We start from the raw sequence: 23801 nt of genomic DNA on the forward strand, positions 1-23801 counted from the left end.
CTGTACACGCATGCTAAGGAGAAGGCCAGCAGTGTCTAGCAGACGAAGTAGGAATGAGGCTACTCTGCACAGGTGTCTGCACAATTGGATCCCCATTTGGAAAAACACGCTGGATCCCCTTCCACTGAGCCATTTGAAAGCCAGTTACAGAGATCATATCACCTCACCATAATAGTTCGGCTTGCATTTCCAAAAAGTATGCATATTCTGTTACAGGGCCACAATAGAATTATCACAATGCGCCTGAGAAATAATCCCTAGCATAACCTCTTTCCCAGCCTGTATGCGAAAGGTTTCTATTGTTGCAAATCGAGTTTCATACACTGCATTTGCTTGAATCCCCTTAGTCTCTGTTGGCGATTTCTTCAGTCGCCGATAAGCTGAAGTTTTTTCCTTCTGAAACGTTGACTATATTTGTTATATATTGTGGTGTAACAAATGACCCTAAAACTTGATGATTTGAACAGCGCATGCTTGTTTTTAAAAGTTTTATTGAGCTAGAGTTAACATAGCATACAATTCAGTAGTTCGATCATATCGAGGAGGGCTATGCAGTCATGACCACAATCAACTTAGGAACATTTTCTCCTGGCATGCACCCATCACTGTTGACTCCCCATGCCCCCAGCCCTCCTTCTGTGTCCCAGGTAATTGTTCATCCACTTCCTGTCTTCATAACTCCACCCACACTGATGTCACTGTTCAGAAAAAACACACAAAATGAACACAAAGGTGAAAAAGGACCCTGCAGCAATCACCAACTAGAGCAGAGAAAACCCCGCTCAAAAACCAAGCAGAAAATACTGAAAACCCAGAATAAATTCTAAACGGGTTACAAGGGAGATGGAAGGTGTTCCATGCCCACCCAACGCAGCTGCTACAATCCGCTCCACGGTGCTCTGTCTCCTAATCCAGGCTGTGGACCGTCACCAGAGACTCATTCCACAACGAGACCTGCAGGTGGACTGCGGACTTCCATGATCATCCATGATGTTCCGCAAACGGGAGCACATGTGTATTATCTCACAGTTGCAGCAGCAGGCGTCTGGGAAGGGTTCATGTGGGTGGTCTGGCTCAGGATCTGATGACTTCGCAGCCAAGGTGTCAGCCCGGGCTGCGGGCATCTGGTGACTTGACTGGGGCAAACGCTAACCTTCCAGCTGCCCTCAGTGTTTGGTGGCAGGCCGACTGCGGTTCACAGGAAGCCTCGATGGTTCCCAGACACCTGGGGCTTTCCAGGTGGCTGTTGCTCCTGGGACAGTCAAGTTGGTTTCAACAGAGGGCAAGAGCAGCCTGGCTCTCTGCCACCCCCCAGTTGTTGGTCTGATTGAGCCCATCGCTGCGACCACTGTGTCAAGTCATCTTGTTGGGGAACTTCCTCTTTTTCTCTGTCTTTCCACGCTGCCAAGAACCAGAATCCTTGTTCAGAGATTGGTCTCTCTTGATAACAAGTCCAGAGTTTCATGCGGCAAAACCTTGCCATCCTCACTTCTAAGGAGCATTCTTACAGTACTTCTTTTAGGACTGTTTGTTCTTCTTGAAGTTCATGATCTTCTCATGTTCTTTGACAATGCAATTCAATTGCATTGATTCGCCTCCATTCTTCCTTATGCATTATCCAACTGTCACGTGCATCTATGGGGATTGAGAGCACGATGGTTTAGAACAGGCACACCTTAGCTTTTCATAAGTGCTCCTCAAAACTCAGGCTCTGGCTCCCCCAGATCACAACCTGAGAGACAGAGAGATCCAAAATATAATCTGCAGTCTTACCATAACCTAACCTCAGAAATTCCAATTCCATCACTTCAATTGTACCCTGCTCATAGAAACAAGTCTCTTAAGTGCAGCCCATGGCCATTTGACAGGAGAAGAGCATAAAAAAACATTGTGAATATATCTTTTAAAGCACCACACAGACTCTCAGGAAATGAGATAGGCATTTTGTAGACTGTCCCAAATGATGGCTTCCTCTGATTGAGTCCTCCTAATGACTCTCCTCTAAATGTTTCACAAACTGGACATCAATTCTGAGCATTCCCCTCGGCTTACAATCAACATTATTGGCACGAGTACTTCCTAGGTGGCGCAGTATGTTTAGAAGACACACACACACACACGCACACGCACACGCACACGCCTGTACAAGGAGATGGTTTGTTTCTTAATCATTTTAGGAGGAAGAGGGTTTTCCCAAGGATGACCTAACACCCAGGAAAAGATTTGCATTTTTGATTACATGAAAATGAATAACTTTATACCAGGCACTGTAAACAAAATGTAAAGGGAGATGAGGCACCAGATACCAGGAGAAAACATTAGCAACAAATACATAAGAGAAGAATCAAAACACATAGGATAAATGGCAACTAGAAGGTATAACTACAATGAGGACAAATGACTCCATGAAAGTAGAGTATGAGGAGATCCAAATCATCAATAAATGTATGCACAAATACCCAACCTTACTGCATTCTCTGAATTCAAGGCTCCAGGGAGATCCCATTCTGGTCTAGCACTGTTCCCCAGAGTGGGCAATGCTGCCCCCTGGAGTGTGCCAGAGTGCCTCCAGGGGTGGGGCGCTGCCAAAGCAGATACCTACACTTTATCCTGGACTACAGGCTATCATGGTCAGTGGGGAGGGGACACTGAATTTTTTTTTCCGGGAGAGGCCAAATAAGTTTGGAAACCTACAGTCTAGCAGACGAGCAAGTATTTTAATACTGAATATATTTTCAATAGTGCAAATTGTCATGTTATTGAGGTGAATTTTGAGAGAATTGTCATATCAATACTATTTCGTGAGCATATAAATTACTTCCGTCATTTGAGAGGGCAAATTTTAAAATAATTCTTCCCTACTCCCTTAAAATACTATTACAAATCCAGTGAATAGTAAGAAAACTGTGCAAAACTGCACAGCGATAGGTGTACACATCATAGTCTGATGTGAAATATAATATTGTCTATCCCCGTAGGAGAAAGTGAAATCCATGAGGCCCTCAGAAAGTTTGTGAGGAAATGCAGTTCGAAGTTTTAAAAGTGATTTTCCACCATCTTTTTGAGGCACCCTTTTTGAAGATGCTGATTGCCATTGAGTGAGCTTCACCTCATGGCACCCTTATGCCCGACAGAGCACAGCCGTTGCCGGTCCTGTCCATCCCCGTGATCGCCGGTCTGCAGGGGGCTGTGTCCGTCACATGCATTCCCACAGAGCCAAAGTCACCACCATCAAGTCCATTTTCACTCCTAACAACCCTACAGGACAGGGTAGAACCACCCCCTGTGGGTCTCCAAGGCTGTAACTCTTAAAGGAGAATCGATAGCCCCATATTTCTCCTGTAAAGCAGCTGGTGGTTTCAAACTGCTAACCTTGAAGTTAGCATCCCAGTGCATAACCCACTATGCCACCGGGTCTCCTATAACATGTATCAGGTGAAGAAAAAACATACAAAGCTATGTACAGTATAGTCCCTCTCATCAAATCAGTTCCAACTCATTGAGCCCCGGTGGCATGGTGGTTTACACACTGGGCTGCGAACTGCAGAGTCATCAGTTCAAACCCACCAATCTCTCTGATGGAGAAAGATGAGGTTCTCTGCTCCTATAAAGATTTACAGCCTCATAAACCCTAAAGGGCAGTTCTACTCTGTCCTATAGAATCACTGTGAGTGAGAACTGACTCAATGGCAGTGGGGTTTGCTTCTTGTTGTGTAAAGTGTGTCCTCATTTGGGGGTGGGGATATTTATGTCTGTCAGGGGTGGGGAAAGGGTTCTGAGGGATAACCTACTACTGAGTGAAGAACCCTGGGAACAAGTGAGTTGTGTGAGAGAGACCCCTTTCTTCTGCCCTGTGCACATCTCAGTTGCATAATTCCGAAAGACGTTTTAAAAAATAGATCATGATCAATGAGTCAAGTCCTCTAGCAGAAAGGGATGCCAGTGGAAAGCCTGGTGAAATTCAAATACAGTCTGGAGTTGAGTTCACAGAAATGGATCGATGTTGGTCTGTTAGCTGTGACAAACGTACCATGGCAATGTAAGATGTTGGCAATCAGGGAGGCGGTGAGGGCCCTATGGGAATCTCAATGGCATCTTTACAGCTTCTCTCTAAGTCTAAAATTTTAAAAAGAAGTTTAAAAGAGAGTGGGAGGGGAGGCGGCAAGGGAGGGGGAGAGCAGTGGAGGCAGCAAGCACACCACTTGGGCTTATTCTCAGGGGGTGGGGTGCGGCGGGGGGCGGGAAGCAAAGTCCCTCCTGAATTCTGATGCTGAGAGTGGTCTCTGGCAGGGTTCTCACTCAGGAGGAAGTGGGTGGGGTTTGTAGAGATTCTCTGAACTAATCCCTCCCAGAGTTCTGATCTACGAAGCCTATGCCGGCTCCCCACTAACGCTAAGCCAGCTTCTCAGAGACCCCCACAGTTTCCCCTCTAGCACCTGTTTTTTAACCTACATCCTTTGTCCATCTCAGGCCCCTGCCTCCTCCACTCCACCATCACCAACCTATAAACGATCTGGCTATGCACTCAGGAGTGGGACCTGGGGTCCGTGTTGGGTGGAGGGGAGGTTCGGGGTTTGATAGGGGCAGCATGGGACTCATCATAATGCACCAAATGTACAAGAGCCACCCTTGCCCTCCCGCCTGGTGACCCCAAGGAGAGGAGCTCTCAGGTGGGATCATGGAGCCGCCACCTGAGAATGCCTTCTCTCCCGCCTACAGGTCTTTCCCAGGGGTTCAAAGCCTCCCAGGTCAGAGCCCCCAGAGTGACCGGCTGCCCTCTTGTCTCGCTCAGGCTCCACTTCCTGGTCTTCGACACGGAGGAGGTCCACGACGTGCTGCGCATCTGGGACGGGCCGGTGGAAAGCGGCGTTCTGCTGAAGGAGCTGAGCGGCCCCACACTGCCCAAAGACCTGCACAGCACCTTCAGCTCAGTGGTCATGCAGTTCAGCACCGACTTCTTCACCAGCAAGCAGGGCTTTGCTATCCAGTTCTCAGGTCTGTGCTCACCTCTGACCAACCCCTTGTCCGTCCACTGTCCCCCCTGATGCCACTCTCCCTTCTTTCTCCCTCTGGGCCTCCCATTCTTCAGTTTCTCCATTCATGGTGAGCTGTTTATTGAGCATCTGCTATGTGCCTGGTACTGGGAAGCACCTTTTAAGCTATCTAGCAGGGAGGCAGGAAGGCACAGGATTATAGATTCACGTACAAGTTGGAAAGGCTCTGAATGGAGGGAGAGAGGCTAGAGTGGAAGCATATAGTGGGCCAAGTGGAGCAGCAAGGAAGGTGTGCCGGCAAAGATGGCACCCAAGCGCAGAACAGAATGCTGAGCGGAAGCTACTCAAGAAAAGGAAGGATTCAAGGAGGGAGTAGTCCACTTTGACTGGTGTGTTAGTCCAGGTAGACTAGAGAAACAAATCCATAAAAACTCATAGGTGTATAAGACAGAGTTTTATATAAAGGGTAATTACACATTAAGAAAACATCCCAACCCAGTCCAGATCAAGTCCCTAAGTCCAATATCAGCCCATATGTCTGATACCAATCTAGAAAGGCCTCTTCAGACTCACAAAATAGATGCAATGATACCAGATGCTGGATGATCACAGGTCAGTAGTTGCAAAGTCTTGTGGGTCTACTGGTGGTAGAAGCATCTCAGCGTTGGCAGGGGTCTCCATGTGGCTCCTCCAGTTCCCAGGGCATAGGGTCTATCAGCGTAGGGACATCTGTCTTGTCAGTAGAGACTCTCTCAGGCAGTGAGCAGAGAGAGAAGTCTTCTGCCTTCAAGGAAGAAAAACTAGATTTCCCAGAATTCTCAGGAGAAAGCCACGCCCACACAGAGGCCTTCTTGACTATGGCCTGATTGACAGACTAGACTCCACCCCTTCACTCTTAATTCTCTCAAGTCCCCAATGGACACCAGATCATGTCACCACCACAACTGGTAAAGGTGCCACTGAACCAGGCTTGAGAGTCTTCCTGGACCCCAGTTAACGGGATGAGAAAGAAAGGGGCAATTTGTCACATGGTGTGGAAGCAGGGAAGTGGTTTCCACAAATGGCCGGCGGTTCGTGTGGCTGGAATAGGGGCGTGGAGGCATGTAGGGGAAGCCCAGGCACCAGGGACGCACGGCTGATGTGACATGATGTGCTATGACATCGTACAGGTCTCAGGGAGGACGGGAAGCCAAGTGCAGTCATCCAAAATCAATGAATTATGTACCGCGGCAGCCAAATATGGAGGAGCATGACAGAGAGAGACCAAACAGGGCCAGTGCTAAAGCAGCCAAGTCCCAGATAACCTGCCCTCCCACTCCCCGGGATGAATCGCCTCTCCCACCTCTTGTCGCTCTGAACAAGTGGTTCGGCCTTAGTTTATGCTCCTGTTTGTTACACGGCTGCTGTCTTCATTACCATCTCCTGACTCCACCCTCCGGGGAGGCTGCCAGGGGGATTCCAGAGCAAGGCCATGGGCATCTGTGCCCTGACTTTGCCTCCACACTTTCACTCGGGGGTGTAGCACCTCGAGGGGGCTGACAGCTTTCTCTGGCACCAGGGAGGCGAGAATCCTCGTCCCCGACTTACAGCATGTTCAAGTCAGACGAAGCACACCTGCGACTGTCCTTTCTAGTTTATCGTTGCGTTGATCTCATCTTGACTATTGCGTTGCAGCACAGAATTTGCCCTTTATTGTCCTTGTCAGAGGTTCCCTCAAAGATGTTCTAGTTTGTATTTACTGGGTAGACTGCCAAGTTTATAAAGATCCTGATCGTCAAAGTGAATAATAATGAAAACCATTGTTAAAGGAGGTATTCCACTTGACGACAGTCCTAAGAGTCCACAGAGCCTGTTCGGTTGGGTCCCACCTGTCATGAGGTTGCAAATCCTTCTTCCGGCACCTCTATGCGTGTCGTGTCTTTTCCTTGGAGATGAGTATGGGGTGGGCTGGGGGTGATGGACAAATGTCTCCAGGACAGTGACATCACTGTGGACAGTACCCAGTGATGCTGTCAGAGGGAAGGGGTGGGGGTTGACCAAAATTGACTGCCTGTAACATTTTTGTACCATGAATCCAAAGAAATCCCTTGCTTTTTTATTTTATTTTTTGATGTGTGTAGTCGGGTCTGACAACAAACCCATCTAGTGGAAGCGCAGCTTCCCTGTCTTGATGGCCCTGCGAGGCTAAAACGCTGTGCTGTTGCGTCTGGAGCCTTTCCCTGCACTCCCGTCAGGGCTTTCATGATCCGCCCGGGACAGTGCTGCTCCTGGTCACGTGGTTTGTCTGCACACACTGTGGCGTTCTGTGTTAGACAGGGTTGGCCAGAGATACAAATCCAGTGACACTCGTATGTGTGTAAGAGAGAGTTTTATATCAAAGAGTAAGTGTATGGTGAGAAAACATCCCAGCCCAGTCCAAATCACGTCCCTAAGACCAATATTAGCCCATATGTCCGATACCAATCTATAAATTCCTCTTCAGACTCACAGAACACATGCAATGATGCCAAATGATGGAAGTTAACAGGCCAGTGGGTGGGAAGTCTTTTGGATCCAGTGGCAGTGGAAGCATCTCAATGCTGGCAGGGGTCTCCACATGGCTCCTCCAGCTGCAGGGCTCTAGTGTAGATCCATGTGTCTTGTCAGCAGGAAGACAAAGCAGAGAGAGTGTGTGTGTTATCTGGCCTCCAGTGAACTATTTATCTCCATGGTGCCTCCAAATGAGGTCCTCAAACTGCGAATTCATTGACAGACTAGACTCCACCCCTTCGCAACTTGATACCAGATTATGTAACTACCACACTCTCCTTGCTGACATGTTGGTCAGATTGTCTGGTGTTTGAGAGGCAATGTTGTGGTCATTAATCATTAACCCACTGCAATCACTTTCTTAAGAATATTGTCATAAAAGAGAAAAATCATCCAAAAACTGCCGTTGAGTCAATGCCGACTCACAATGATCCTACGGGACAGAGTCGGAACTGCCTCTGCGAGTTCCCAAGACTCTTAGCTCTTTATGAGAGTAGAAAGCCCCATCTTTCTCCCCTAAAAAGAAAAGACAGAGGAAAAAGGAAAAGAGGTTACCACTCAGTCACTGATAATGTAACGAATAATGTTGTCGCCTGATGAGAAAGAGTGTGTGAGACTATGCGTTGTTACGAATCTAATACATGGAGACCACTTAGAACTATTTGTCACATGATCTTCTAGGGTTATACTGCTAACAAGCACTACTCAGGGTTCCGTGTGGTCCAGTCGAGGAGAAAGTCCGTGGAGGTGAGGAGTGATTGATGCTAAGACTTGCCACACTGGGTGACTGCCACCCTAGCGAGGCCACCGCTCCGAACCTGTGTTCTTGATTCTGGCTCACCGTCCTGCTTATTATCCATGCAGGCTTCTCATCAGCAGGGACTGTCACTTTGCAGAGCACTTTGCAAAGCATCTAACTCCTTCATGGGATCCAGGGGTGGTACAAACGGTTTACCTTCAGCTTCTAAACCCAGACTTCTAAACCCACCCAATGGCACTGTGGAAGAAAGGCCTGGTGATCTACTTCTGCAAAAATGACAGCCAAAAAAATCCCAGTAGAGCAGTTCTGCTGTAACACGTGGAGTTGCCGTGGGTTGGCACTGACTCAGCTGCTACATGTCTGGTTTGGGTTTTTTGGTATTCACTCATGGAGAGAGTCATGGAATGTCATTGAACTCCAAGAGAGCGTAGGGTCCCACCAGGGCACCAAGTGGACTGGAGTTAAATGAGTATTTCCCAAAGTCTGGGGTTTTTTAGAGTTCTGTGGAATGTGAACTGAAATGTTCATTGTAAGGAAAAAAAGAAGCCTTGGTGATGATGTGGGTTAGGTATCTGACTACAAACCGTAGGATTGGCAGTTCCAGACCATCCGTTGTTCTTCTAGAGAAAGGTGAGGAGAGGCTGCCAGGCCTGCCAAGATTGACAGTCTCAGAAACCTATACAGGGCGGTGATGAATCAGAACTGGCTCCATGGGCGTAGGTATTGCAAGAAGACAACATGCATGGTCAAGTCCTGTAGGGCATGGGGTTGAGGCAGAGCTAACAAGGTGGTACTCCCCAGGATTCTTGGCATGTGAACTCAGAGGCTGTCTACTGTGCCATCATTGGCAAACACACTTGACCTTGGATGACTGTTTTCCTAGGCCATCTCAAGAGACCAGTGTTTCAGGGAACACACTTTGGGCGTCTCTGGGGTGAGCACTGGGAGGATCTCACAGCAATAAGGAGGGGACGCACAGTGTCTCAGGGGGAAATGTTATCGATTATTAAAGGCAGACATGGATTTTTCTCTGAATGTGCCCAAGAAAGTGGGCATGGATTTTGAAAACAAGAAAGCGGGGAGGTTGGTGGAACCCATTCACAGTTGTCCTGACCAAAGGCCTACAGATTTGCATCTTCAGACCCACCTCGGCTGTGTCCTAGCACCACGTGTGGGGCGGGCATCCCGGCCACTATGGCAATGTTTGCCTCTCCTCAATGGCTTGCTAGTGTGTGGCTCCTCTCACGAGAACCCATTCATCCTTCAAGGATCTTCTCAGAAGCTGTGTCCTCCCTGCTAGTCTCCCCATTCAGAATATACCGCCCTCCACGCCCAGACAGTCCGCCTTTACCTGGGGCCGGTCACCTCCTTTGTCATCCTGTGGAGAGTTCTTTGAGGAGCCAAGCCTCACCTTACTGCCTGAGCATGCCCACGGTGAGGGCATGCCTACATGGTCACTCACCTTACTGTGCAAATGGGCGTGGTAGAAAGGAACAGATGAGCAGATGGCTCTCTCTAACCCTCGCGTCTCGTAGGGCAGATGGCTCTGGGCATGTCTGAGGTCTGCAGAGCAGGGGCTGGTCAGACTTCCAAGTCCGGGCTCCTGAAGGCCGTGATGGCCCGACCCTGTGTTCTGGGCATCACGGAGATTTGGGAAAGGTCACCTTCCCTGTTGCTGTCATCAGTTAGCAAATACCAGAACTGCTCCAGGGAGGCCAGCGTGGCTCGCCCCATGTTAACTTTATAGTGTGTGTTTGACAGGGGATTGCAGGGAAATGCCAGGGATGATTAGTACAGGCTTGGCTTATTAAGTAAACATAACTGTGCAACATCTAACATCCTGTCTGTACCACGTGGGCCCATCTGTCTTCAGGGGCTTTGCCAAGCAGCTCAAATTCAGGAGCAGTAAGGAGAGAACGTGAGTACCAGGAAGGGGAAGGGAGGGGAGGGAAGTATAATCACCCCCATCTATTAAGCGAGTGCCATGTTAAGCTCACTACTACATCCCTCTTAGAATAGTCACACAGACCGTAAGGTCTGCGTCCCGTTATTAATCTGTGCTGCAGAGGTGGGCTCAAAGACCCACAGAGGCTTCTCGGCCAAGGCCATCCAGTTAATAAGTAGCTGAGCCTGAATCAAGCCCCTGTGTCTGATTCCCAAACTCAACCTCTTCATCATGGCACTTCTGTGGCCAGCCATATAAATCCTCTTTCAGCCAGAACGGTGAGTTCTTTTTCTTCGAGGAATCATTTCCATGTGTTGAGTACCTTGTAAGGTGCGAGATGAGCACTAAGCTGGTGGCTATGGTGGGTGTTTTTCATTAGAAGAAAAGTAGATTGATCCCTATTTGAGTTATCAATCAGTTCAGCCAATGTCCAATAGTGATGATTTGTTTATTCATGCATTCATTTCAGAAATATGTATTAAGCAGTGATGCATGCTGGGTATTGCTGCAGGCCCTGGGAGGCTGGGCAGCCAAGATCCTGAATCCCATCAAGGTGTACAAGGGATGTACCATCAAGATGCCAACACATTAGCAAAGTCATCCCAAATGGCGCTGTGTGAAGAGACCAGCACAGGATAATGTGATAGACAATGGTTCAGGGATGAGCCTGGGCCTGGCTGAAGAAGTGATCTGGGAACTGAGAACGGATGGACAACCTGGGGCTCATCTAGGGAGATCTCCAGTCACGCCATTGTAGGTTCAAAGTCCCTGAGGGAGGACTGAGCTTGGTACGCTGGACGAATATTTTACAAATGTGATTAGTAACTAGTGATGGCAGGTTGTTCATGGTGTTAATGATCAAAGCTGGGTAAAAGTCAAGAATATGTTTTAAAAACCCGCTACGGAAAGAAGAGGGCTTAAGATAGAATACCATTAATAACAATTTGGCGAGGTTTTTTTTTCCCTGTAAAATCAAAAGATTGTAAATGCCTCAAGTTTTAGGGGCTATACATGTGATGATTCAGCTCTTCCATCACAGTGTGAATGCTGTCTTAGACAAGAGGTAAATGAATGAGACTGGCTATGTCCCAATAAAACTTTATTTACAAAAACAGGCAGTGAGTCAGATTCAGTGGTGGGCTGCATTGTAATCGGCCATGTAAAGGTGTCATTGGCTATTAAGGTATTAGCTGCTGTGATTACAGCCTCGTCCACCCAACCTGTGGCCTTGTACTCCATCGTATCTGTGGGCCACTTCCTGCTCCGGTTCTCAGGCTTTCTCTCTGATGCCCTGCCAACAGCACAGGGGGGTGAGCACAGAGCCCCAGGAGCCTGGGGTGGGACAGGGGGAGGGGGGGGCAGCACAAACTCTCTCGAGGTCTTCACATTCTCACTAAAGGACTAAAATGTGCATTATATATTCTGCTCCATAATAAATCCAAAACCCACCCTCTGAGCAAATGAGCGTTACTTATACCGTGGCCTCCAGAACCTACTGCATCCCCCCTCCCACTGTCACCGGGTCGATTCCGATTATGGCACCCCTGGAGGACCAGGTGGAACTACCCCCGTGGGTTCCACCCTCAAGCCTGCAGCTAGAGCAGAGTGCCATGCAGCGAGCACAGTCAGTCACAGCAGGTGGATGGAGGTGGAGGTGTAGTCGGTGGGACACACGGTGGTGATGGCAGTGTGAGTGGTGGTGTGGTCCCAGGTGGCGGCGGAGGTAGTGACAGTGATGGTGGTGGATGTGGGGATGGTGGCACTCCTACCACAGCCATTGGCACTGGTAATAGATGTGGGGAGATCAGTGAGTGACAAGCTGGGAGCCCCCTCCTCTGGCAGACACCTGGGCAGCCTCACTCTCTCATCTGTTTCTTTTCTCCAGTGTCCATGGCAACATCCTGCAATGACCCCGGGGTCCCGCAGAATGGGAGCCGGAGCGGCAACAGTTGGGAAGCCGGGGACTCCACGGTGTTCCAGTGTGACCCCGGCTATGCGCTGCAGGGGAGCGCGGAGATCAGCTGTGTGAAGATAGAGAACAGATTCTTCTGGCAGCCCAGCCCGCCAACGTGCTCCGGTACAGAGCAGCTGCAGAACAGGCCTTCCCTCGGGATCCTGCTGCGCCCTGCTCTAGGCCCTCCTCCGAGGGGGCAGCTACTTCTTAGGCAGGGCCAGGAGAAACTGAAATAACTGCCAGTGGCAGATGACCCAGAGCTGACCCTTGTTCACACACACACACACACACACACACACACACAGAGTCCTGACCATTTCTAAGACAACCCTGCCTGTCCCTCTTCTCCCGGGGCAGCCTGCGTAGGAGGAAAGAAGAGAGTGGGTCACCTGAGGCAGTAGGAGTCCACTGCACCAAGTGGCCATCGAGTCCCTCCCAACGCAAGGCCATCACCTGTGTGTCACAGTATAACTATACTCACTCCAGCCGGTCTTCAGGGGCTGGGAATTTGGAACATTCATATTTTATGTGTACTTTGGGCATGTAGGTTAGATGACTTTTCCTTCCAACTGCTCGACCTCCCTGGGCATTCCATTCCCTACGATGAGCCCTGTGTTCATGGCAGGCAGGTGGGCGTTATTTGAGGGGGAAACGTGGTAGATCACCCCACTTTTCTTCTGCCTCTGGGTGGACTCAAACCTCCAACCCTCTGGTTAGAAGCTGAGCGTAGGAACTCCCTGGAGCTCCAGGGACAGGCAACACATTCTGCAATGACTTTCCTGTCTCCTGAAGCCCCAGAGCAGTGGTTCTCAGCCTTCCTAATGCCTCGACCCTTTCATACAATTCCTCATGTGGTGGTGACCCCCCACCCTCAACCATAAAATTATTTTCATCACTACTTCATAGCTCTAATTTTGCTACTGTTATGAATCAGGACACCCCTGTGAAAGGGTCGTTCAACCCCCAAAGGGGTCACGACCCACAGGTTGAGAACCACTGCCCTAAAGGCTCTTCCTTTGGGCAAGGAAATGATCAGCCACTTGAGTGTGGTTCTCCAGAGCTGCCCTGAGCCTTAATGTCTTCCCATCTGACCGGTGGAGAACCGGCGCCTCAGAGGGTAAAGCTTTCTCAGGAGGGCCTCAATGATCCTGCACCCCGGCTACCTGGGAGGAGGCAGAGGGAACAGGAAAGAAGGAGAAGTGGGAACAAACATTCCATGCACATCTTTTTCTCAGGCCAGATAACGAGTACATGTTGCTCGTATTTTAATGTGAGATGCCACAGCTCTCCTGTGAAACGACCCAGAATGGTCTCCACTGACTGTCGCCCCTGCCCTTCATCTTACCCTACACACCATGTGTTTCCTACTCACCACTGAGGAGCAGGGTGTAGGGTCTCACGGCAATGTCAGGCCTCAGAGCCTTGACCGGTGCTGGGCAGCCTCCACGAGCCTGCACAGGGGAGGTGGAGGGCATGGGCAGGGCCGGGTCCCCGGGAATATTTCTGGAGGGAGGCAGGACAGGGAAAGACTGCATTCAGACTGGTGTGGGTGGGTGGGTCTGAGGGTCTGAATCCGGGTTCCACCACAACCCAGCTCTCTGATTTGGGGCAAAATACTCTCATTCTCTAAGCTTCACTTTCCTCCACTGTAAAACGAGTGTGCAGCAAAACAAAAGAAACAGCTCCCTATCATCCCACCAGTTCTGACTCACAGCAGCCCACAAGGACAGAGCAGAGCTGCCCCTGGGGTTCCCAGGCTGGAAATCGTTACTCGAGCAGACAGCCTTTTCCCCATGGAGTGGCTGGTGGGTTTGAACTGCTGACCTAGCCGTTAGCAACTCAATGCATAACCACTAGGCCACCAGGGCCCCTGAAAGATGAGGACATGGGTTAATTTCAGAGAGCTTCAAAACATTTATGAGGTTATGCAAGTAGACACCCTGGAGAAGGCTGGCCCAAGCAAGGGCTCAATGGCTAGTGGCTCTTTTCTCTCAGTCGTTCTGATGCCATGATGGATGGCAAATCACGGGCGTTGAGTCTCAGGGTCCACTCTGAGCCTTCCTGGCCTCCTCTGTCTTCATGTTTAGGTTGTTATGAGACATATAAACATGAATGAGATCATGTATCTAAAATCCATGTCTGATCTTGAAACCAAAAGCATTGCCACTGGGTCGATAGAGACCTTGTTGGACAGAGTAGAACTACCCCCCTTTGGCTTTCCCAGGCTATAAAATGTATCGTATGAATCTTTACAGGAGGAGAAAGCTTCATCTTTCTCCTACAGAGCAGCCAGTGGGTTTGAACTGCTGGCCTTGATTTTCACAGCCCAATGCATAACCCCCTGTGCCACCAGGGCTCCTTGATACCTGTATCATAGGCACCCACAGAAGTAGTTCTTGTATCCAGAATGGTACATGGTCACCGCCATTTGTAACCATTCCGGTCCAGGGTTGGCCCACGTTAGGGTTTTTGTGGCCTGGCCTGAAGCCCTCCCTTGGTTTCTAAGAAACTGTGTTGAAGCTGAAGCAGCCCTTTAAGCCACACCTTGAGGAAACCCCACAGAAGGAGACAGTAGAACGCGGCTCTTCAGAGTATGAGCTGGCTGCCCTGATGTTGCCGGTTGGAGACACTCTGGTTTCCACCTCAGTCTCATCTTGGATTTGCAAATGTCCCACGGGTACACCATTTGTCAACTCCACTGCCGACCTCCCATGGGGCCCCGTGGTTTATACCTATTTCTGTCTCAGCCACCTCTACCTGCTAATGGCCCCACCACCTTCCAAGAGTCTACTCTAGCAATCCCTTTATGCCTTAGAACCACAGCCCTAGTTATTTAGGGGAGAACCTGGCTCAGGATCTGGGGGAGTTGGCCAGGAAGTGCCGGGGATCAGGGCAGATAGCTTACTGTGTCATCCAGCACAGCCCCCTGCTTAAAAGGCTTGTCCTCTCAGCAGAGGGAGAGCACTGTGGACCAACTGGTAATCTGTAAGCATGCCAAACAACTGAGGGACAAACACGGTCTTGGGTGAAGCCCTTTGGAAAATGAGGAGATGCCTGCAGCCCCAGACAGATGCCAAGAGTGCTGACAATGTCGGAGGCTGGCAGCAACTGGTGGCTGGGCGTGATCGAGAGCACAGGAGCCCTTGCTCAGTACCTTCCACCTACCAAGCTCTCCTGGAAGCTGAAGGCAGTAGCGATCCAGAACACAGCTGAGCGTGCTCATGCCCTGACTATGTACCCTATGCCAAATGCTGCCACAAATAGCTCCCATCATTACAACCACCCTGTAAAGAAGGTACAACTGTCTTCTTTCCACTGCAGAGGTTAGGATCCTGAGAGGTAGAGAGATTAAGTATATTCCCTGAGGTCACAGAGCCAAGTTGTAACTTAGGTCTTTCAAACTCAAACCCCTCCCATCCTGTCTTATCAGCCAATACTGATTACAATGTGACCGGGGTGAAGGGGACAATCTTACCCCCATCTTCCTCTTTCCTCAGCTCCCTGTGGGGGAGACCTGACGGGACCATCTGGAGTCATTCTGTCACCAAATTACCCGGAGCCCTACCCGCCAGGCAAGGAGTGTGACTGGAAAGTGACCGTGTCCCCAGACTACGTCATCGCCCTGGTATTTAACATGTATGTACCTTTCCCCCCGGGGGGCAATGAGGGTTCAGTCCAGCTAGGGGGTTCAGGACCTGGGTCTGTAGGTAAGTGTGTACGGGTGGTCTCCTGTGAGCAGAGTTCCCAATACAGTACGAAATGAAAAAACTGACAGTGAAGGTAATATTTATTGAGCCTTTGTGCTCAATAAATGTGCTTAGCAGTATGTTTGGTGGCTTCACATATATGGTCCTCTTTCATCCTGTATAATAATTACTGAAGTTTTTTTTTATATCTGACTATGTTAATATTCAAAAGGCAGACTCCTTCTTCCTGCTGGCTCCTTCTGCTTCTTCCTCCTCCGGGTCGGTCTCTTCTCCGCTTTCTGCTGGCTTCTCCCATCCAGGACTCCCAACTGGTTCTTCCCAGCCCAGTCATGGCAGAAAGAGCAAAATCTGGACAGACCAGAAGTTGCAAGATGTGGGTACCTAGAGCAATAACTAGGAATATTATCAGTTGACATCCTGCTAGAAACTTAATCTTCCTCTTGGAAAACTGAATGGCATGCACCTGGCCTATCAACAGAATTTCTTGATCAGCAGAGTCTGAAATGACACTGTCCTGCTCAAAGACGACAGCCACAGTGCTGCTTTGAGCGTGTGCCACTCTCCACAGTGCTGACAGTTGAAGGGCTTACTCTGCCCCTTCCAAGTTTCCACTCCAGGGATCAGGCTGAAGTGCTGCCTGGTTATCATCCCAGACTGAACAAGAGAAAACAAAAACCTCAGCACCATCAAGTTGATTCCAACTCATAGGACAGGGTAGAACTGCCCCTGGGGGGTTCAGAGACCATAACTCTTTATGGGAGTAGAAAGCCTCCTCTTTCTCCCTTGACGTGAAACCACTATGCAACCAGGGCTCTTCGGTGATCCTCCCAGGCACCTATATTTTGTAAATTCCAGTCCAGTGCAAAATTATGGTTTTGCTTCATTGGCCGTGACTGGATAAGCCTCAGGTTCTCTCATATACGCTACCTTCTATCTACTGACATCTCTCCTTTATTCCTTTTGTAGGACAGCCCTTCAAAAGAATTGCCCCTGCTTTTCTCTTCCTCACCTCCGGTTCACTCTCAGATCGTTGGAAAAACTGGTTCTGCCTCCACCATTCCACAGGAAACTCCTCAGTTAAGCATTGTCAGACAACAGGGGGTTTCCCGTGCTTTATCCTTGTTCCCCACTTGATCCACCCTCGTACTCTGTTTTTTCCTTGTTTGCTTGTTTGTTCAGGGTACTCTCCCCTGCTTCTGCACCTTCTTTTGGGAAGGCATGTCTGCCTTCCCTTGCTGCTCTTCCTGAGCCGGACTCAATCACTGACCTCTCATCTTCACATCCACACATCCTTCTTGGACCAACATCCTAGCCTATGATTTCACTTCCTCTTGTAAGCAAGGATTCCCCCCTGCCTCCCACCCACTCTTGCTTTTGAGCTGCAGGACCCCATGTCCAACTATCAGGCATCTCCTCCTGCAGCCTACAGGAACCTCAAATACAACATGTGCAAAACGAAACCTGTTACTACCCAGCCCCCCAAGACCAACTCTTATGCGAATATTGGAGAGTGACACCATCTCCCACTCACCCTGCTTCAGCTAACCAGTCACCAAAGCATGGAACATCTGTTGCTTTGGCACCGCATCTGCTCCCCTCTTCGCCATCGTCCCAGCTACTCATTTGCGGTGAAGCCCTTATCCTTCCTCATCTAAATTCATGTCACAGCCTCCTAACTGGTTTCTTTGCCCCTAACTTGCCTTCTATGCTAATCTGTTCTTAAGCTGATGGCATGATCTTATCATCTAAAATAACTTGAAAAGCTAAAATAACCACCTTATTTTCCATTCTAATGTCCCATGACAGTCCTACACAGTTCTTAAAAAGGAATGAACTATATTGTTGTTGTCGAGTCCGTTCTGACTCATAGCAAACGATGCACAACAGACCGGATCACTGCCCGGTCCTGTGCCACCCTCAAGATTGTTCTTCTGTTGCAGCCCATTGTTGCAGCCCCTGCATTCATTCATCTCGTGGAGGGTCTTCCTCACTTCTGCTGTCCCTCCACTTTACCAGGCATGATGTCCCTCTCCAGGGACTGGTGTCTCCTGACATGTCCAAAATACATGAAACCAGGCCTCACCATCCTTGTCTCTAAGGAGCACTGGCCACACCTTTTCCAAGATAGACCTGTTTGCTCTTCTGGCAGTCTATGGGACTACATTCAGTATTCTTCTCCAGCACCACAATTCAAATGCATCGGTTCTTCTTCAGTCTCCCTTATGCAATGTCTAACTCTCGCATGTGTACGAGGAAATGGATAATACCATGGCTTAGGTCAGGCACACCTTAGTCCTCAAAGTAACATCATTGCTTTCCAACACTTTAAAGAGGTCTTTTGCTGCAGCTTTACCCAAGGCAGTGCATCTCTTGAGCTCTTGGTTGTTACTTCCATGAGCGTTGACTATGGATCCAAGCAAGATGAAGTCCTGGACAACTTCAATCCTTCCTCCGTTAAGCACGGTGTTACCTATTGGTCCAGTTGTGAGGATTCTGATTTCCTTTACATTGCATTGTAATCCATACCAAAAGTTGTAGTCTTTGGTCTTCACCAGGCTTCAAATCCTCTGCACTTTCAGCAAGCAAAGTTGTGTCATCTGCATTTTGCAAGTTATTAATAAGCCTTCCTCCAATCCTGATACCAAGTTCATCAGATAATCCAGCTTCTCTGGTGATTTGCTCAACGTACAGATTGAATAAGTATGATGAGATGATACAACCCTAATGCACACCTTTCCTGATTTTAAACAAAACTGCCTCGATCTACATACAAGTTCTACAGGAGCACGGTGAAGGGTCTGGAATCCCCATTCCTCTCAAGACAATCCATAGTTGGTTGTGATCCACAGAGTCACGTGTCTTGGCATAGTCAATGAAACACCTTCCTTGTGTTCTTGGCTTTGAGGTAAGATCCATCTCACATCAGCAATAATATCCCTTGTTCCAGGTCCTCTCCTGAATCTGACCTGAACCCCTGGTGGCTCCTTGTCAATGTACGGTTGCCACCATTGTGAGGCGATCTTCAACAAAATGTTCCTTACAAGTGATAGTCACGCTGTTGTTTGATAAGTTTCCGCACTCTGTGGGTCACCTGTCTTTGGAATGGGTACACCTATGAGTCTCTTCCAGTCAGTTGGCCAGGCAGTTGTCTTTTAAATTTCCTGGAATGTTTCATTTTGTTTTAAGCTGCTGAACAAGACCTCTTTAAAATGTTGAAAAGCAAGGATGTTACTTTGAGGAGTACGGTGAGATTGACCCAAGCCAGGGTATGTTCGATCGCCTCATGTGTGTGTGAAAGATGGACACGGAGTAAGGGTGTGTTTCCGGTGCTTCATCGGCCTGTTGAAATATTGCAATGGGCATTCCATGAATTCCTGGAGCCTTGGTTTTGACTAATGCTTTCATTGCAGCTTGAACTTCTTCCTTCAGCACCATGGGTTCTTGCTCATATGGTACCTCCTGAAATGGTGGAATGTCAGCTAGTTCTTTATGGGACAGTGACTGTATATTCTTCCCATCTCCTCTTGAAGAGTCTTGTATCATTCAATATGTTGCCTGTGGAATCTTTCAATAGATGAATCTCAAAAACATTACGCTGAAGACACTTTTTAAAATTGTGTAACGTATGCTACTACGTATATGGCATTTTAGAATCAGCAAATCGAACATATGATAATGGAAAACAGACCAGAGAAGAACAGCTCTGAAGGAGCCCCTTGGAAATTTCTGAGATGTCTGATCAAGATCTTGATATGCAGATGCCAAACTGGTGGAGTGGTAGACTTAAGAGCTTGGATCATTTCGTAGTGGGTGTGTAAATTATTCTTTGATTTTAAAACAACTTCTTGAAGGCAGGACTCCTGTCTGCTGCATCCCTAGATGCTGGGTAGCTCGATTGGTGCTTGGCACATGTGGGGGCTCAGGTAAAACTGGATGTCTGAGAGAAGAAAGGAGAACCCTTTAAGTGGTTAGGTAGGGAGCAATGGTGTCATAATCTGAGGCCAGATTGACTTGACCTTCCTTGGTGACTCGGAAGGAGCAGATGTGTTGGATTATGGGACAAGAAGACCTTCACTTCAAACAAGGTTAGGAGTGACCTCACATCTGGTACCAGTGTGAGAGGGTGCTCTTCCGAAAGGAGGAAGTCAGTGTATATCTGGCCCTGACTCCCAGGTCCTCTACCCGCATTCTGTCTCGACCAGCCCTACTCACTTTGTCCTCCAGGTGTTACATCCTGTCTCCCCACCATGTTTCTTGGCCCAGCAGTAGAGAATGCCTCCTTGCTCAGTCCAGCCGGATGGACTAAATACCTCAGCCCATGACTAGGGTACAAATGAGTTGCATCCAAAATCTAGTCTTTGCAAACGGATTTGCTTGTACTCTGTTGTTTTCCTTTTCACACGCTTGGATGGACTCAGTTGCCTTTGCTGGATCTATACTGTAGAGTAGAATCCTTGTATCATGGGGCCAGCGTCTGTTCAGACTTAGCAGCTGTTTCCAAACAGTTTTCCAAAATGGTTGTACCTGTTTCCACACTCACCAACAGTGTACGAGAGTTCAGTGGCTCCGGTACTTGGTAACTCTCGTCGTGTTTATTCTAGCCACTCCAATGAGATACATTCTATTTAAAATCTCTGCCATTGGTTTGTTAAACCAAGACCGTTTGAGGGTTGTTTTTTTTCCATGCCAGGGTCAGGCTAACGAGGAAAGAGACCCAGCTCTGAGACTGTGGGTCCCCGGAGTTGGCCAGTAGCAGATCCTGAGGCTTGCTGGGAAACGGCCTTGGGGAGGAGGAAGAAGTGAGGGTCCCCCATGGTCAAAGACGTTTCCTGCCTGGAAATGGCTTGGTTGATGGCTCTGTCTCGTCCCGCACAGTGAGAAGAACAATAGAATCGGTTAAGAGCCCTGGCATCTGGACCTGCCTTGGCTGACTAGAGTGGACACACCCTGTCCCTTCCATAAAAGGAGACACAAGCTTTCCACCCCAGCTTCTGGAGACTCACTCTGGACTCGGCCGCCTCCGTCCCTGAGCCTTCCCGACCCATTGTGTCATCAGATGGGGGTGCTCACAGGAGCTTCATTCTTTCTCCCCACCAGCTAGTTTTCGGGGTTGGGCATCTGGGAGAATGGAGGACTTGTGATCTTTGGGAGGCCTCACCCTGCGGTGAAGGCCAAGGCCCCATCAGCAGCCTGTCTTTGACCTCCATCGGGTGGGCCGGTGTGTTTGTTCCCAGCTTTAACCTGGAGCCTGGCTACGACTTCCTCCATGTCTACGACGGACGGGACTCCCTCAGCCCCCTCATCGGAAGCTTCTACGGCTCCCAGCTCCCAGGCCGCATCGAGAGCAGCAGCAACAGCCTCTTCCTTGCCTTCCGCAGCGACGCCTCCGTGAGCAACGCTGGCTTCGTCATTGACTACACAGGTAAGGGCCGGCTGGCAGGCCTGGCTGAGGGCAGGGTCACCTAGACTTGGCTGAGGGAGCAGACGGACGAGCAGTGCACAGAGGAGAGATGCATGGGTGGGACCTCGGGGGAGGCTGCTCCAGTGCCCCAGAGGCCCTCTAGCCCTGGGACCCTCCAGAGGCTGCACCTGTCCCCTTCTATGCCCCAGCTCAGAGAGGTAAGAGGATCCGTGTTCTTTTTCTGACGCCTTTTTCTTGTTCCAAAGCATTCCTCCTCCTTATTCCCCTTCTCCTCAACTCCACATCACCCTCCGAAGCTCACTCTGCGTCGATGGTTTTAGAGGCTGTCGAGTGGATTTTGACTCCTACAATCCCACGTGACAGAAGAGAACGGGCCCTGAGGGTTGGTTTTCTAGCCTGTGAAGGTCACAGACGCAGACTGTCAGGTTGCGTGTTCTCTTGTTTTGCTACGTGGGTTTGGACCCAAACTTTTCGGTTCTAAGTCAGGGACTTAACCATCGTGCCATCGGGGCACCTCCCCACCCACTGCCTATCAGCTAACACCTTCCTGATCACTTTCCCGCCCTCGCTGTGGCTTCTGATGCCAGACTGCAGCTTCCCCAAAGCCTCCCACCATCCTGGCTGGCTTCAGCGTCCCTGTGGACAATGCGTTCGGCACAGAGGCTCTCAATGCCTCAATCTCAGCCCAAGGACCCCACCCTGCTGGCCCCTGAACCCGCAGCCATCCTCTGGAGCTTTGTCATTACCTGGACACCTTCTGATCCTTCCCGGTCATGTTTTCCTGTCCTTCCATGCCCTCCCACCCAGGGCCCTCTTGAACCAAGTAAAGCAGAGGGAATAGTGTAGCAATCAAGAACAGATGCTGCCCCCCCCTTTTTTTTAAAGAGGGCCACAGAGTCCCTATGTCCGTCTCTGTCATAGTGACTCATCTCTCCTGTCGCTGGGTGGGAGCACCCACGGGCAGTGGGTGTACGAATGAACGGGCTTGCCATGCTCCGCAACACTTCCTGTATGAAAACAGGCCTCGTCCCACAGGGATGGTCCTTCTGACATGGCCAAGTGCATGCTCACCAAGAGGCCGTTGTGTGGACTTGGGAAAGCTGTGTACCCTCCATGTCTTCATTGAGAAGATGAGAAAGCAGCTCCTCTGTCCGTAATCAAGCTCTGGAGCCCTGGTGGGGTAGTGGTTCTGCGTTCGGCTGCTAACCATAAGGTCAGCGGTTCGAGTCACCAGCGGTTCCGAAGAAGAAAAGCAGGGCTTTCTAGTCCCGTCAGGAGTTTCCGTGTCGGAAGCCCACGGGGCACTTCTGCCCTGTCCTATAGGGTCCCTGTGAGTCGGTGTGGACGCCATGGCAGGGAGCGAGCTCATATAAGCAGGCGAAGATCAACGAGTCCCTGCAATAAAGTTCTTGGCTCGGTACCTGGCACATGCCAAGCCCTCTGTAATGTTCAAATAGGACTATGATCGTCAATGGTTCCAGTGTCCCACACTCCACTCGCTTCCACTCTGCCAGCCCCTGTTTTGACCCATTTAATCTTCTTCCCCAATTATCTCAGATCTGATTACCCAGTGCTGGTGCCCATTTCATACCTGATTTGTGAGCTTGGCAAGTTATTCATTCTTGGCACCCACACCTCCATCTCCCAAATGAAGCTCATAACAGTCATGTTGTGGATGGGTCTTTAAGACCGAAAGATCGTGGATGCATGCCTGTTGTATGTATTAGCATCCTATCCAGTATGCACTATCCTTTCTACAGATGCTCATGAGCTGGGCGTTTCTATTACTGAGACTTTAACCCAAGTCCACCCTATGTATACATGTGAGACCCCATCGCCAGCTAAAATTAAAATTCCTCCGGCTCATGCCCACTACTTGCACAATGTAGGACCTCTGCAACCTTTCCAGCATCCTTTAATTAAATATTTCTGGCAACCCCTGGGCTACCTCACATGAGATCACAAATAACACTGATCATTAAATAGCTAGTGCTTGTTCAATGTCTGCCCCGTGCCAGCCCTCTTCTGAATGTTTTCTATCCATCAACTCATTGAAATCCTCCTAACTATCGATTGCCTGCTATTAGTCGGAAAGTCAGTGGACAAGACAGAGGACATTTATTTGTTCAAGGAGCCCCTTTGGGGAGGTGGACATATTGCCACCCTCTCTTCCTCCAGGCCCGTCATTCTTAACAGCCCCGGACCCAAACGTTCCTCAACTTACCGGTATCCAAGCAAACACGACCAGGCATTTTGGAATTCTAACAGAAAGCAGGACTTCCGTTCTGCCGATGACCCCATCACACCACTTATCCCTGCTGCTGTGTCGTCGTCTCATTTTTCTCATTACGGCCAACCCCGTAAGCAGCTTTCTACTCCCGTAAACAGTCACAGTCTCAGAAACCCCCAGGGGACCACTGTGAGTCTGCATTCACTCGGTGGCAGTGAGTGATCTTGAGAGTGAACCTCAAGGTTGGCCATTGGAACCCC

General features: G+C 49.5%; 1 protein-coding gene across 1 annotated transcript in view; it reads left to right on the plus strand.

Annotated features, from left to right (window-relative positions):
• The window catches only part of CSMD2 (CUB and Sushi multiple domains 2), a 734077-nt gene that overhangs the window by 542491 nt on the left and 167785 nt on the right, over window positions 1–23801 (plus strand). The window contains exons 27-30 of the mRNA XM_045298912.1: window positions 4793–4995; window positions 12114–12305; window positions 15680–15818; window positions 21124–21311. Coding sequence (XP_045154847.1) covers window positions 4793–4995; window positions 12114–12305; window positions 15680–15818; window positions 21124–21311 — 722 coding nt within the window. The remainder of the gene's footprint in view (window positions 1–4792; window positions 4996–12113; window positions 12306–15679; window positions 15819–21123; window positions 21312–23801) is intronic.

This window comes from Echinops telfairi, unplaced genomic scaffold, assembly GCF_000313985.2.
Source record: "Echinops telfairi isolate 266 unplaced genomic scaffold, ASM31398v2 ScPeMD7_7457;HRSCAF=8495, whole genome shotgun sequence".
Classification (NCBI taxonomy): Eukaryota; Metazoa; Chordata; class Mammalia; order Afrosoricida; family Tenrecidae; genus Echinops; species Echinops telfairi.